Consider the following 15435-nt stretch of genomic DNA (forward strand, 5'->3'; position numbering starts at 1 on the left):
ATGCAGGAATTAGGATGCAGGATGATGACGATTTCATGGAACTGTTAGGTTGGAGATGCTCCAAGGAGAAATGTGCAGTGGGCAATTGGATGTAGAACTGTGGAGTTCAGGGAGAGGTCAAGGATGGAGATAGAAATTGAGGAGTCACCTACAGACAGAAGGAATGTGGTTATGGCTCGTATTCCTATTCCGTACTATAGAATGATTCCATACACACCAAAAGTACATTGCCGACAACATCTGAGGAGTGGAGGCCTTGGCGCTGGAGACTGCAAATGCAAATTTCATTCTCCCAGAAGCAGGTAGAATGGCAGGGACAGATATAAAAAATAGATAACTGGCATTCAAAATTTGAATTGCTCCTAATTTGCCTAATTGAGAAAACATTTTTATAGTGAGTCACATTATAATATTATAAGTTGACTTTGCAAAATCAATTATAGATTTATGGTGTTACATTTTGGGGATATTGTATATTATCTCAATGAAAATTAATAAGTTACATGATGGCACACAACACCTTCTTACACTGGTTAAGACAAGATTAGGAAGATAACATTGCCTCTAATTTACGAACGACCACTATTACGCAGCAGAATCCCATAGGGTAGTTCTAACAATGCAATTTCTGCTGATCCTCACAAATGCTTCATTTAAAAAAAACATGTTGACTAGCTTGGCTTCCTCCTTTGGTAAAATATTTTAGTTTGGACAGTTACTCAAGCTGACCTGGCTGGATCGAATGACCACCTCTTCCTGCTCAAACAGCATTTCTCAACTTATCTTTTATTATTGACCCCCAACCAGGAACCCTTTTAGGTATTTTTTTCCCCTAATCTCCACCCCATGAAAATGTTTTATTGTGGTAAAATACACATGATGTAATATTAATCATTTTAACTATTTGTATATGTATAATTCAGTGTCATCAAATACCTTCACAATGTTATGTAACGAACCATCCCCACTATCTACGCCCAAAACACTGTATTATCCCCACCGTAAACTCTGAACCCATTATACAATAACTCCCCTTTCCCCACTCCCGCTTAGGTCCTGGTAACCTCTATTATACTTTCTGTCTCTATAAATCTACCTATTCTAGTATCTCATTTAAGTGGAAGCATACAATATGTGACCTTCTGTGTCTGGCTTATTTCACTTAGCATAATGTTTTCAAGGTCCATCCATGTTGCAGCATATATCAAAAATTCATTCCTTTTTATGGCTGAATACTCTTTTCATTGGATGTATATACGACCATTGGATGTATATATTTTGTTCATCCATTGATCTGTTGATGGATACTTGGGTTGTTTCATCCTTTTGAGTATTTTGAATAGTGTTGCTATGAACATCGGTGCACACGTATCTGTTTTGTGTCCCTGCTGTCAATTCTTTTGGATATATACCTAGGAGTAGAATTGCTGGGCCCATGAAACTTTAATATCGCAAATAAACTATGTAGCTTTTTATGTTCTATGTATATACCGTGTTTGCCTGAAAATAAGACCTAACCAGAAAATAAGCCCTTGCATGATTTTTCAGGATGACACCCCTGAACATAAGCCCTAATGCGTCTTTTAGAGCAAACCTTAATATAAGACCCAGTCTTATTTTGGGGGAAACATGGTTTGTATCTGTGCTTTATACATAAAAAGAGTAGGATTTCTCCATCACCCTCCCAGAATCAATTTTCCCATCCTTGAAGGGGAAGTGCTATCACCCTCATTGAGACTGCAAGCTCTAAGGTAAAGACTCCCAGGTTTCTGGCCTGAGGTAGATATATGTAATAGATACATCGATAAACTGCTTAAAGAGGAATGAAGCCATGGATGGTAAGTAATTATAAAACGTAATTGTTATTCCCTGTGCAATAAAGTTATTTATGTTTTATTTAGTCTTCAATATTGACATCAGTTAATAAAGTATTGAACCCAAGAATGTTTGGGAAGATGGCTCTTAGCAGTTGTGTCCGAAACCAATGGTGCAATTATTCTACTAAGCTTTTGAAAAGAGTGGAGATTAATTATGTTGTATTCCCACTGATCCTAAAATATCTCCAGAACACAAATAGAATAATTATAAGTACATATTATGAAAAATAGAAAGGAATAAAAAAGAAACAAATATGGGATCCAGAGATCAGGTTGTGGGAAGCCAGGTATCACTGAGGTTATGGGATGGTTCTGTCAGTAAATGGAATACATATTGGTATCTAGTTGGAAGGCAGTGTGGCAAGATTCCTGGCATACAGTCACCTAGGTTTTATTATAATGTGGTTGCCTAATACAACATTGTTTTGTTATGTAAAGAAGAGATTAAGAAGATTGTATAACAGTATTTAGAAAAACAACTGTTTCAAATACCTGACCAGAACTCTTCAAGTGTCAGGAAAGTCAGGGAGAAACAGAGGCACTGCCAAACTGGAGGAGACTAAGGAGACGTGACCACTTAATACAACGTGGGATCCTAGACCAGATAAAGCCCGTTAGTGAGAAAACGGGAATTCCGAAAAAAGTTGTTGTTCATGTAGCAGCATTGTACCCATGTTAATTGCTTCATTTTAATACTGGTTATACAATATGTTAATAATGTTATACAAGATGCAGGGAAGTGAATGGAGGGCATACTGGAACTCTCTATACCATATCTCCCACTCTTCTGTGACTCGGAAATTCTTTCAGAGTAAGAAGTAAAAGAAAACAAACAGCAAAGTTTCTGGTAGCTCCTGAGTGTCAGAAGCCAACCTGTGACTGACTGGCATTGCCCGAGAATGGTTGGAGTAGAAGGTCCATATTTATAAGGTCAGCAGCTTTAAAATCTCTTATGAGAGTAACTCCTGTCTTTGTGTCCTTTCCATTCCATTGCAGGGTGTGTTGGGTGCATCATATAACTGGGATGTGGGTGTACCCTTTCTTGGAACACATTGGCCCGGGAGCCAGAATCATCTTCTTTGGGTCTACAACCATCTTAATGAACTTTTTGTACCTGCTGGGCGAAGTCCTGAACAGCTATATCTGGGACACACAGAGAAGTAAGTATTGTGTAGGGGAGTATAAAATGAGAGAATTGCTGTGTAAAAGAGTATGTGCAAAGACTGAAGGCGAATTCCTCTGTAGCACGGGATCACTTATAAAGAATTACATTTTTATAACAACAACATCAATTTAAAAGCTGCTGGCAATTATCTGAAAGGTTTATTACTCACTTTGTCTTATGATCTACTAAAACATGCAAATCTAAGCAAAAAGAACATTTTTATAAAATTTTATTAACTTTAAGAAAATGTCTATAAAATTTTATAGGGAGAAATGTAGTGTGAACAGAAAAAAAAAAATAGGGAGTTCACGGTCAGTAACAAAATACTGCCTAGCTAGAGAGACCCCCAATTAAATAAATGATTAAATGTAACCGTTCCCATTAGAAGTCACCCAGATCTCCACTTTTTATGTGATGCTTTATGTGGGTATAGCAGCCTTCGAGAGGCCTCGCCATCCTGCTAAAACGCCAAGCAGCACAGAACGCTCTGGCCACTGTGATTCACCAGTGACTGTCATATGCATGGGCTGAAGGTGGCAGAGAGGTACGGGCAGTGAAGGGTAATACTTCATTGCTGCAAAAACTCTCTTAACCTATGATGTTTCTTTTGTTTCTATTTATGGCAGAGCCTCCATCTTGGCAAGGCACGTAATCTTATCCAAGCTGTGCAAAACCTGTCCAGAGTGTATGTAAGATAACGTAAAAATGGGAAGGTGGAAAAAGCAACAGCACAGATATGTAGTGAGTTGAGTCCTGCATGAAAATACATCCAAAGGCAAGATGGTTTGGGATGTTAGAGCGCTCTGGACATCACAACATTCTCGACGTCACCAGTAAATGATCTGTGTTCCACAAACACTGAGTACTGTAGTCTGTGCCAGACGCTATGCCAGGAACTTGATCTAATTAGACAAATAAAGCACGGTCGTTGCATGGTTATTGAATTGGACTTTGTGTGTATGTGGATCTTCTAAGACGGTATGTGTCAAAGTGTTAGCCAACATTAAATGGCCCAGAGGAATTTGAGGGTTTCTTTTCTCAGCAGCTGGCTTGGTTTTAATAAGTGGTCTATTAGGAAAAGTGTCAAAATTTTGTATTCAGTTCGGGCCAAAAGCTTGGGTGACCAATAATTAACCTTTCAATAATTTTCCTCTCTGTTCAATGGGAATAGTCATCTTTCTCTACTAATTAACTTGTAAAAGTATTCAGTTAACTTTCAAAAATGTATTGAGGACAAAATGGAAACTTTCTCAGCTTCTTGGGAGAAATATCATATTTCAATTTAAGCTAAATGTCCAATGTATGTTATTCAGGAAGTATTTAAGACTGCGTGTTTCCCCTTGACTAACTTGATTCTGACAGTCATTTTGGCCATTGTTCTATTTCTAAGAGAAGATGAAAACCAGGAGAGAAAAACATCCAATCTAGATTAATAGACTATTGCTTTCTAGCACCTTTGAATGAGAAGTTAAAAAGGAATAGTGAAACTAAGGTTTTTTAAAATGATCTGCTCAATTTACTCTGTGCTGTTCTCTTAAGCAACATGAGTTAAGCTTGACTAACGTTTTGTAACTCATGTCAGGTATAGGGATTAGTTGTATCTACAGGGGACCATCTAGTTAATTCCACAGAGGCAGATGTTTTGTGTCAAGTTGTCCTGTTTTTCATATGTGAAAGGGATCACAAACTGATGGCTTCTGCCAAATTTTACCAGCCAAAAAGTTATGTTAGGCCTACACAGTGGGACGTTTGTTTTGGAACCAACATTTCACATAAAGGCCAGATTGTTTTTATCTTATCAAATATTTGACGATCTGGCAGTGCTCTGCTCACCGTTCTCTTCTGGCCACAGTGGACTGGAATCGAGTGTCTCTTGCCCCTTTAGATGGTACTCTAATACTCCCTAGGCCTCATCTCTGTCATATTCACTTCCTGGTTCTTGAATTTGAAACTACTGATTAAAAATAGTGTGTGACGCATGCATATGTGTGTGTGTGTGTTGTTGTTGTTGTTGTTGTTGTTAGAATGAATGGAATACAATCAAGTACAGTATTACAATCCTGAGTACCTTTACTACATCCTGAACAAAATCCCCCAAGAAGCAGGAATTCCACTGTTGAGTCCTCTTCCCTCTATCCATAATGATTTTTAATGGCTCAACTTCCTCCACTTGGTTATGTTATGTGGGCCTCGATTACAAGATAAAATCGCATAATTACAGAATTTTATAACTGAAAAGGAGATTAAAAATCATCTAAGCCAACCCTTTCCTTTTGCTAAGAGGCAGCGGAGGCCCAGAAATCGTAAGTAACCCATCAAAATAGGTGATTGCAGAGCCAATACCTTCTCACTGAGGTTCAATCCTGTGTTATTTCTAGAGAACCATCAGAATGTCACCATTGGAAAGCCAGACACATGCAAGTTCAGAAACTTCACTTGGAACCATGGACCTGGCTTATAACAAAATAGACACACCTGATGTGAACAAAAAAAAAACAAAAAAAAAACCTCTAAAATAAGCTAAATTAATAGCTAAGCATTGCTCTTTTTAAAAGAAAGTAACTCCAGGTGGCTTTGTGGATGTTGTATTGGTTTCCTAGGGCTGCTGCAGTGAAGTACCACCAACTGGGTGGCTTTAACAGTAGAAATGGAATGTCTCACCGTTCTGGAGACCCGAAGTCCAAAACCGCGGTATTGGCAGGGTTGGTTGCTTCTGAGGACTATGAGGGTGGTTCTGTGCCAGGCCTCTCTCCTTAGCTTGAGGAGGGCTGTCTTCATGTTCACGTAACATACTCACTGTGAGGCTGGCTCCAAATTGCTCCTTAATGTGAGGACATCCGTCATATTTGAATAGGGCCCTTTCTGATGACTTCATTTTGACTTGGTAAAGACCCTACCTCCAAATACACTCAAGTTCTGGGGTATTGGGAGTTAGGTTTAGGGAGACGCAATTCAGGCCATAATAGTCTGCCTTGGCCTCCCCACCCCCCCGAAATTCATGTCCTTCATTCACGCAGCGCATTCCAACAGCCCCCAAACTCTTTCCTCTTAACTCCAAAATCTCACCTTGAATATCTAAATCACAGATGGGTAAAGCTGGCGGTATGATTCATCCTGAAGCAAAATTGCTCTGCAGTTGTGTACCTGCAAATCCAGACAGACAGTCATCTGCTTCCAAAACACAATGGTTGGACAGCCTCATAGGCACTCCCTTTCCAAAAGAAAGAAATCACAGGGTGAAAAGGGGTCATGATTCCCAATCAAGTCTGAAAGTTAGCAGGGTAAATTCCATTAGATTTTAAGGCTTGAGACTAATCCTCTTTGGCTGAATGTTCTGTCCTCAGGACTCCACAGGAGGGGACTGAGAGGCCCTGCATCCTTGGCCCTGGGCAACAGTCCCCTACCCTCTGGAACCGGGAAGGAGCCAGCCTCTAACATGCCTTCACAGTCACTCTTCCTTCATTTCATCCTGTCCTTTTCAGGCCATGGGGGCAGTGTTCCCGTGTACAAAATTCTCAGTACCCTTATTGGCTTCCCATGTAATCCATGGGGATCCAAATCATCAGACAGAGGGTCCCCCACAGGTCTTTCCTGGCTTATACTGAGATGGTTAATTGGATTCACAAGGCACTTACCTAATCTCTTTATTAAACAGTTGTCCAGCCATGTCCTTGGCCTTCTCGTCACATTCTGAGGTCCTGGGGTTAGGATTTCAACATATGCATTGGCATAGGGGGAATCCTGGCCTGGGGGAATCACAATTCAACCTATAACAGCTGAAATATTTCTGTACTTTAACTAAGAATTTCTTCCACTGCCAGTGTGTCGACCAGAGTGACCAGTCTTATTAAAGTCAAGCTTCATACACCCAGAAATGAAAGTGTCCGTAAGTGAAAGGTTGAGGTGAGGGGAAAGAAAGCAGGCCAAAGGAGGAAGGAGTCGGAACCAGGCCTGCGTGATAGAAACCTCCACCTTCTCCCCCAGCTGCCCATCCAGCTCGTGTCCCACACAGGCCCACCCGGGCCTGCAATGTCCCAGCACTGCCCTCTGGTTGAGCCCCTTCCTGGCCTGGGGGAATCACAGGTGACTGACTCTCTTAAGAGGTCCATCAGCTCTTGTTTCTGCTCGATGTTTCCGAAAGTGCATCCGGTCTCAGCTTTGGGACAGGTTTCTTTCTGCTATTTGTGTGGAAATTACACCTCTGGTTCTCCCAAATATTATATAGTGTCTAATTTTTTCCCTCTACCTCTAAGCTGCCAAATGAAAGTAGGTGGGGAGCCATTTTCCCTGTCTGGGTCAGTGAACACCCCCTGTTCTCCACCCCTGCTTTTGAAGATTCCACTCTTGCTGCCAAGACAACCCATCTGCAGGAGAACGCTTCAGAGGAAACAGACTTTAAAAAGAAAAGCAAGCAGTTAGCTCCCGAAAGCTTCTCCACAGGGACGAACACGGGATAAAGTTGGGACCCAAGTCACGTGTGCTGTTTGAACGGGATCCGTGTTGTGTTTTTCTGCCTTTGCCTTGGTTACCCAACAATAAGGCATTGCCTGCCTTCTCCTCCGCAGCCCTGTTCCTCCTCCCTTCAGATGTCTTGCCTCCTCGGTTTGAAGTTTTCCTTAATATGATTTCTGAGAAGTACTTTGGAAAAAGTGTTGCCTATCTCCGCCAGTTCCTTAGTCATGAAAACCAAACCTAAAAGAATGCCTAAGGATACCTGTTCAGAGCATATTAGCCACATCCCACTGCCACTACCCTGACCCCACAAAACACATACTAGGTGCTGGGGCGCGGGGGAGTCTCTCCTAATGGAAGCTCTATCATGATGACACTCTGAGGTTAGGCTTTATAATTTTTTATATTGTGAATTTCCACATTTTGTTCTACTGCTTTCCTACTAGTTCAGCCTGCTAAGGCCTCCTCTATGTTCATTGTTTATTAAATTGATTCAGTAAAAATTGAGCTCCTACTATGAGACAGACACTATGTTAGGTGCTAGGAATATAATCCAGAACAAAAGAAGGCCCTGCCCTCAGAGAGCTTGCAATTTATTAAAAAAATACCAAGAACTTCAAAGCAATATTTGGGGGTTCTTCTGTCCCACCAAAGGGTCTCTGAGAATTTGATGTCAGAAGAAAAATTTTTAGCTAGAAGCAAAAGAAAAAAGAAATGGGGGCCATTTGCCAGGTTTAAAATTCATGAGAATTACTTGAACATTTTTGTCTCCAGGAAAATTAAACATGATTAAGTAACTATTCACTGCAGACAACAGACAGAGGTCTCACCAGTCTGGTACATATGAGTCTCTCACGAAGAAAAACAGTTCCCCTGGGATTGGGTTGAATAGAAGGAGAACTTGACTTTAAGTCCACTCGGGTATGGAAATAAACAGGTCTTGTGGCTAGTAACTCTCTATGAGCTATGAAAAAAAGATATTTTGACTTATGAAAATCCAGAGTCCTTGCCTTGGGAAGGGGCAGGACTAAAATGAAAATAAATGAGGTCTGTTTGAAACTCATCAACTACACACCTCCTATCGCTAGAAGCTGATTCCAAAGTAGACTGGTTGGGGTTTCTTTGCAAACTTAATGAGTCAGGAACTAACTCTCAGAAGCTGGAAGAGTCCCTCACTCTCAGAAGCTGGAAGAACTGGGTGTGTCCCAGAGATGTTATGTCACAATTTAGGGGGGAAAGGTAGGGAGACAGGTCACTGAGGAAGTTTCTGGAGAAAGCTGTAAATGATTTTCCATCTTAGCTGGAGAAAAGGGAATGCCAGCGGTTGGACAAGTATAGAGCAGTGGTGTCCAAACTGCGGCCCGCAGGCCAACTGCGGCCCGCGGGCCATTTTTTATTGGCCCGCAGCAAATTCCAAAAATATATTTAGTTTACTTAAGTAAACCAAGTGAGGCAATACATGCTTCACCTCGAGTGAGTGGCCCAGCTGTTTGTGTATTTTACTGCATATGGCCCTTGGTGAAAAACGTTGAAAAAAGTTTGGACACCCCTGGTATAGAGGGATGGAAGGTTTTTTTAAGCAGCTTGGTAAAGCTGCTCATAGTTTAATCTGATGTTCAAATAAAGTCCTTTGCCTGTATTTTAGGTATGGAAGAAGAGAAAGAGAAGCCTAAATTGGAATGAGATCTAAGTCTACATGGAAGAGCTGGATGGAGCCGCCATTGAAGACTCATCCCCCCGAGGCATTGGCAGTGCAGGAAAGGAAGCTTCAAAGAAAGCAGCAGAATGCGCCTCCACTTCCCAGCCCCAGAGGACACCTTTTAGAGTGAAATAGATATAAGAATAGAATCCAGCTGTTTCTAAAATAACTCGCCCTCCGTTGTGTTTGAAAAAACTCTTTCCAAATTCATGATTGATAATAACAGCGCTCTTTTTTCCTCTTCTAATTATTAAAACTAAAATTGACCATTGGATTTTAATATGTGCAATTGTAGTACCACTAAGAATAAAATTTTATTGTGTTCTTATTGATAAATTGGTGAAAATCAAAGGGGCAGATGTGGAGCAAGGCATCCCTGCATTTGTTCTACAGGTGGCTAGGATAATGAACCTGGGCCACAGTGGAAGTCTGGAGGAAATGTGATGGATGGTCCCTATTGCAATAATGTCACAGTTGCCTCAAACAGACAATGTTAGTAATAAGTACTTCGATTTAGTCAAAACCCTGAATGTTTTTGGATCTCATGATTTGTGAAACTTTTCGTAAATGCAAAGTATAACTTTAATAAAGACCAAGCAACCCCTAGTCTGCTATCTGCATGGTACATCCCAAACCCTAAAAACGCAGGTGTCTCCTTTCTTACTTTGTTTCTATTACCTATTGAAAAATGGGTTTACTGAACCTGGTTCTTACAATTTGCTGATTTTAAAAATGTGTATCTTTTTGATAAATCCAACACAATTTTTTTGAAAAAAGCTAATTTACGACGTGTTTGACCATAATTATTTTTAAATAATACCAATGCAGAATATGTAGTAGAAAACACATAAAAATAAATCTTAGTGAAATATGAGGAAGGAACTACTAAAAATAAAAGCAGAAATGATGTAAGGTAACAGAAAAATTACAGTGGAATTGATTAGGTATAGTATCTCATCTACGCAAATAACGTTAAAATATGCAAAATGCTGATATGTTAACTGAAAAGAAAGAGAAAGAGAAACACAGAAGCACAGATGTGAAGCAAATTTTTAACTATAAAAATGTATACTTCTATGGCAACAAATGCTTAGAAACCAATGAAATGTGCAATTTTCAAGGAAAAAAGGAGTAAGAATTAGAAAGCTAGAATGAACTGATATTCATGGAAGATATTTTTTTAATGTTCAACTGACTATCTCCAAAAGAGGAGTTGGGTCCAGTATTTTATGAGCAAGTTCTTGAAAACTTGCAAGTAACAGTTCTCATGTTATTTAAATCATTCCAAAATTACAGAATGATGAAACACTTCCCAAATTATTTTTCAAAACTAATAAACCTCAAAACAAAGTCAACATAACAAAGAAAAAAATGTTTCACTTGCTTTAACGAAAATACTAGCAACATAAATCCAACACTACCCAAATAATTTCTTAAAATTAAATAAGATTTATCTAAAAATTCAAGGATGGCTTAATACTAGAATTTTTATTTAAAATGTCTCAATGCACAAAAGAAAAAATCATTTTTTTCTCTCCAGAGTTGATCTAAGGCACTTGAAGAATTTTAACGTTTATTTCTGATAATACCACTAGTGATATAAAAATATCCCATATCATGAGAAGGACTAGTCATCTCAAAAACCAGAGGCATTTCCTCTTAAGGTCATAAATAAGTTGTCCATGACACAGCTATCGTTGTTGTCCTGAGCTATTTTGGAATGTTAGATCTGGCATCCAATAAGTTATATTTTAACCTGGAGAGAAAAAGTTTTATGTTCAAAAAAGTATTATGTAACTATAGAATTGATGTCATTAATGGGGGGAAAATTAAATGTGGTTAAAAAAAAAGAAAAAAAACAGGAAACTTGCAAAACCACCATTTAAAAGGAAACTATTCCTCCAGATGACTCTCAGAAGGGGAAACCTCAAGGAGTGGAATATTTTTAAGGAGTTCCTGGGACAATTCCTCTGGAACCCTGTGACTACCCCTCCCCTCCAGCAATAAACACTCTTACTTTGGCCACCTAAAGATGCCTGTGGACTTCAGATGTAAAGCTGATTTAACTTACAGTATAGCAGATGGGACTTATGACTTACTGCTGCTCAAAATACAATTATGTGATGAGATTTGGGGTTTGGCTTGGTTTTTCTCATGGTGAGTCATTTTTGCCTTGGGAATCCCAGCCTGGAACCCTAGCCACACTTCCTGCAGGACATCCAGGTCTGTCTCTCCAGGTGTGTGGAATGCACTGAGACTCACCTATCCACGCCGGAGCTGCTATGGCACCCACTGACCCATCACAGAAACTCGGCTTGCCCTGGAGTAGAATGCATAAGGCTGACTCTACCTACTTCTCTATAATCACTGGGGGGCGCGCGGTGGGGGCTGGGATGAGAAAAAATGACCAACAATTTCTCCCTTTGGCTACGCACCTTCCACTTTTCCCAATCAGTTCTCAGAAGGATGTCCGTGCTTTACCCTCTTCTCTGTGCCATGTATAAAGACCAGTCCACCATCCACAATCTCAGAGGAAAATATGCTTCTAGCCCAACTTCTGGAACAAGGAAATTAACAAGGAACTAATGCACTTTAATAGATGAGTATTTACCATGAAATTGAACTAAAGATGCAGAACAATGAAAAACTTCTCAAATTATTTTTCAGATTTATATACTAAATTTCATTTATCATAGATAAGATACTAGCAACATAAATCTAATATTATAATAAAATAATTTTTCATGACCAAATAATAGGTACTGAGGTACCTTTGTAAAAGATAAATAAAATAAAAAGATATACTAACTTCCGGAAAACAAGATTTTATTCTTAAGTCATTTCTTCCTCCAAATAATTTATAAGTACCATATAAATACATTCCAGAGGGTTTTTTAAAATTTAACACAAGAGGAAACAGGTAAAAACAACTGAAAAATCTTGAAGAGGACAAGTAATTAAAGCATGCCTGTGCTTTTGAAACATTATAAAAATGCAATAATTAAAATAGTGTGATATGGCTCCAGAACATAGAGCAAAATCAGTAAAATAGATCAGTAAAATAGAAAACAAACCCAGAAACAGGGCCCTAGTACATACATATAGTAAATAATAAAGATGGCATTTCAGACCAGTTAGGGCATAATTAAAGATTGAATGAGTGGTGCTGCACCAAAGGGGTAACTATTTGGTAAAGAAGATGAAGCGAGATTGCTCCCCTTAACCACACACATACCATACATACATTTTCAGATAGATTAAATAAGGAAATGTTTCCAAAAGGTATAAAAGAAATGTAAGAAAATATAGATGAATATCTGATCCTATAATAAAGATATGAAACAATATGTACAAACTATATATAAATCTATAACATTTATGTACAATGCATATATGATGAAATTGAATATTACATAGACTATGAGGAAATTGAAATATATGTATAATATATATATTGCTTGAATCTGCAGGTCTAATAACTAGTGTGGGACAATTGAGAGAAAACCATCTCAGATGTGTTCACGACAATGACAGCACCATCTCTTTAAATAAAAAACCTGGAGGAGAACTAGACTGGATATGGTTTGATGATAAACAGGACTTTGGACTTTTTCTTTAAGTACGTCAAGGGTTATTTCAGTGAAATTATAGGGACAGAATCTAGATTGAGGAGTCACTGACGTTAGTGGATGGTAAAGAAGTAGAGAGAGCAATGACAGAATACAACTTCAAAAACAGAATTTATACCTATAGAACAAAAGCTGTGAGGGTAATATGAATCGAATATGGATATTCTTGGTTGGTGACTATTCTGGGTTAGCCTGAAGAGGGAACACTTCCCACGGTCCCAGGAAAGAAGGAGAAGGGGACACACAAGTGTCCTTGGAAGTGAGTTTGCAGGATAAAGGACAAAGTTTATGGGCTGCTTTTTGATGGCTGACATTTTTCCTTGAAGAATTGCCTGAAGAGAGTGAGAGAACACATGATGGGCTGGACTTTGCAGTATACTCTGAGGGCAGCATAGACTATGAAAACATAGAAGGTTTTCTCGGTAGCACTGATGGCTCAGAGAGGTTGAAGATCATGAATTTACCTTGGCAATAACAAAGACCATTTAGAGATTTCCTCCAAAAGACCTCAACAGACCGGTCAAAGTAAAGAAATTGAATTTTTGGTTTAAAAGAGTAGGTACCACAAAAGGACAAGCCAGTGAGTACCAAGGATGTTTGGAAGGATGCATCATGGGTTCTAGCTGGAACTGAGGAGGAAAGAAAGACAGAGGATCAACCCTGGGCCACAACAAAATGACCCAGAAATTGGCAGTTTCAACAAGGTTGGAAAACAGGTATATCAAGAAAATGAGGGCAATAGACAGATAGGAAGTCATGATCAGTATTGAACTGTTAGAGGTTCACATGTCAGGGATGCAGGACATCATACTATTTCTTGCATATTTTAGTTAATATGTGTGGTAGTAGTACCCCCACACACGCACACACACACATACACACACAAAGGTGTCCGCATCCCAATCACCAGAACCTTAGAATATGTTACTTATCACAGCAAAAGGCACTTTAGATGTGATTAAGTTAAGGATTTTGAGCTGTGGGGGTTACACTGGATTATTCAGTGCACCCACTATAATTACATGGGTCCTTCCAAGAGGGAGGCAGGAAGGTCACAATGAGAGGGGGGAAATGTGACAAAAGTCGCAGAGGTTGGAGTAGCAGATACAAGGATGGGCCACAAGCCAAAGAAAACGAGTAGACTCTAGAAGCTCAAAAAAACAGGGAAACGGCTTCTCAAAAGGAATTCTACCCTATTGACACATTCATTTTAGGACTTCCAACCTCCAGAAATGTTAGGCAATAAATTTGAGTTTTAAGCTACTAAGTTTGTCATCATTTTTTCTACATTAACAATAGAAAACTAACACATGTCATTATTAAGTAGTTTTACATATTTATGTGGGTTATTCTTGTACTGTACTAAAAAAAAAGAGAGAGTAATAGCCACATGGTAATATCTAAAACTCATATTTGACTTTCTAATAATTGAGTGACCAATATTGTTGTCCCCCATTAAGCCAAATCACTTATCCAGTGCTGACAAGTCAGTCAAAGTTATTCAAACTCATCTCATTTATTGAAATGCAAGTGCTGAGGATCATTGAAGAAGTCACCATGGAAACATTCAAAATATTTGGATGCTTTCATGCCTACTCACCAACTAAGCAAAGAAAATTTTTGAGATAGATGACCCTAATTTCAACTACAATTCAAAGGATTTTGGAATAATGACAGATGCCTATGCTTGTTATAGAGAAATTTGCCAGGAAAAGAGGTAGGCATCTTATATCCAAGCTTTAATGAAAATATATTTTCTAAAGCCTCAGTCAAAACAATCCATGCAGTAAAATTCTCTCAAGGGAATTATTTTGCATTCATGTAAAATCAAACACAACATGAAAGCTTTTGTAAATGCTATGTCTGGTTTTACATATATGCACAAGCATATTAATTAATTTGATTGAATAGTCTCAACATAGATGTGTGCAAGAATGAAATGCATTCGTTTTCAAGCAGCTCTAAATGTTCTGGGCTCTCAACCCTGCATGCTGCCCAGGCCAGACACCATGTTTCCCTGAAAATAAGACCTAGCCAGACAATCAGCTCTAATGTATCTTTTGGAGCAAAAATGAATATAAGACCCAGTATTTTATTTTATATTTATTATATAAGGCCTGGTATTATATTATATTATATTTATTATATTTATTTTATTTAATTATATTTATTATATTACATTATACTATATTATATTATACCCGGACTTAGAGTAAAATAAGACTTTTTTTACTTTATAGTAAAAAAAGACTATATTACTTTTTGCTCCAAAAGATGCATTAGAGCTGATTGGCTAGGTCTTATTTTCAGGGAAACACGGCATCTTATTTCTTCATCCCATTCAGCTTTCATATTTAATCCTCCACTTTCTGAAATCCAAACTGTCAAAACTCCCTCTACCTCCTCTCTCTTCCTTGAGCCTGGGGAAGAAGGGGGATGACATACGCCAACACAGCAAATGGTATCAGAGCTGGCACGTCCCTTCTCTGCCTTTCAGTCTAACACAGAGGGGCTGGGATCAAGTGTCGGCTCTGGCGTTTGAATGGGAATGAAATTGCTAGCTCTTTCGGGAGCTCCCCAAGGTCCCACTTTTGCACAGTTCCCTTATCCTCT

General features: G+C 38.9%; 1 protein-coding gene across 4 annotated transcripts in view; it reads left to right on the plus strand.

The window, feature by feature from the left end:
- Nucleotides 1-11052, plus strand: part of AIG1 (androgen induced 1) — a 224627-nt gene extending 213575 nt beyond the window's left edge. For 2 of the 4 annotated variants that reach the window (XM_033102911.1, XM_033102914.1), the window contains 3 exons: nt 2874-3037; nt 3669-3686; nt 9140-11052. In XM_033102911.1, coding sequence (XP_032958802.1) covers nt 2874-3037; nt 3669-3686; nt 9140-9177 — 220 coding nt within the window. In that variant the 3' untranslated portion in view covers nt 9178-11052. The remainder of the gene's footprint in view (nt 1-2873; nt 3038-3668; nt 3687-9139) is intronic. The other 2 variants (XM_033102912.1, XM_033102915.1) reach the window with 1 other exon arrangement.
- Nucleotides 11053-15435: the final 4383 nt, after the last annotated feature.

The sequence above is a fragment of the Rhinolophus ferrumequinum genome, chromosome 3 (genome assembly GCF_004115265.2).
Source record: "Rhinolophus ferrumequinum isolate MPI-CBG mRhiFer1 chromosome 3, mRhiFer1_v1.p, whole genome shotgun sequence".
Lineage (NCBI taxonomy): Eukaryota > Metazoa > Chordata > Mammalia > Chiroptera > Rhinolophidae > Rhinolophus > Rhinolophus ferrumequinum.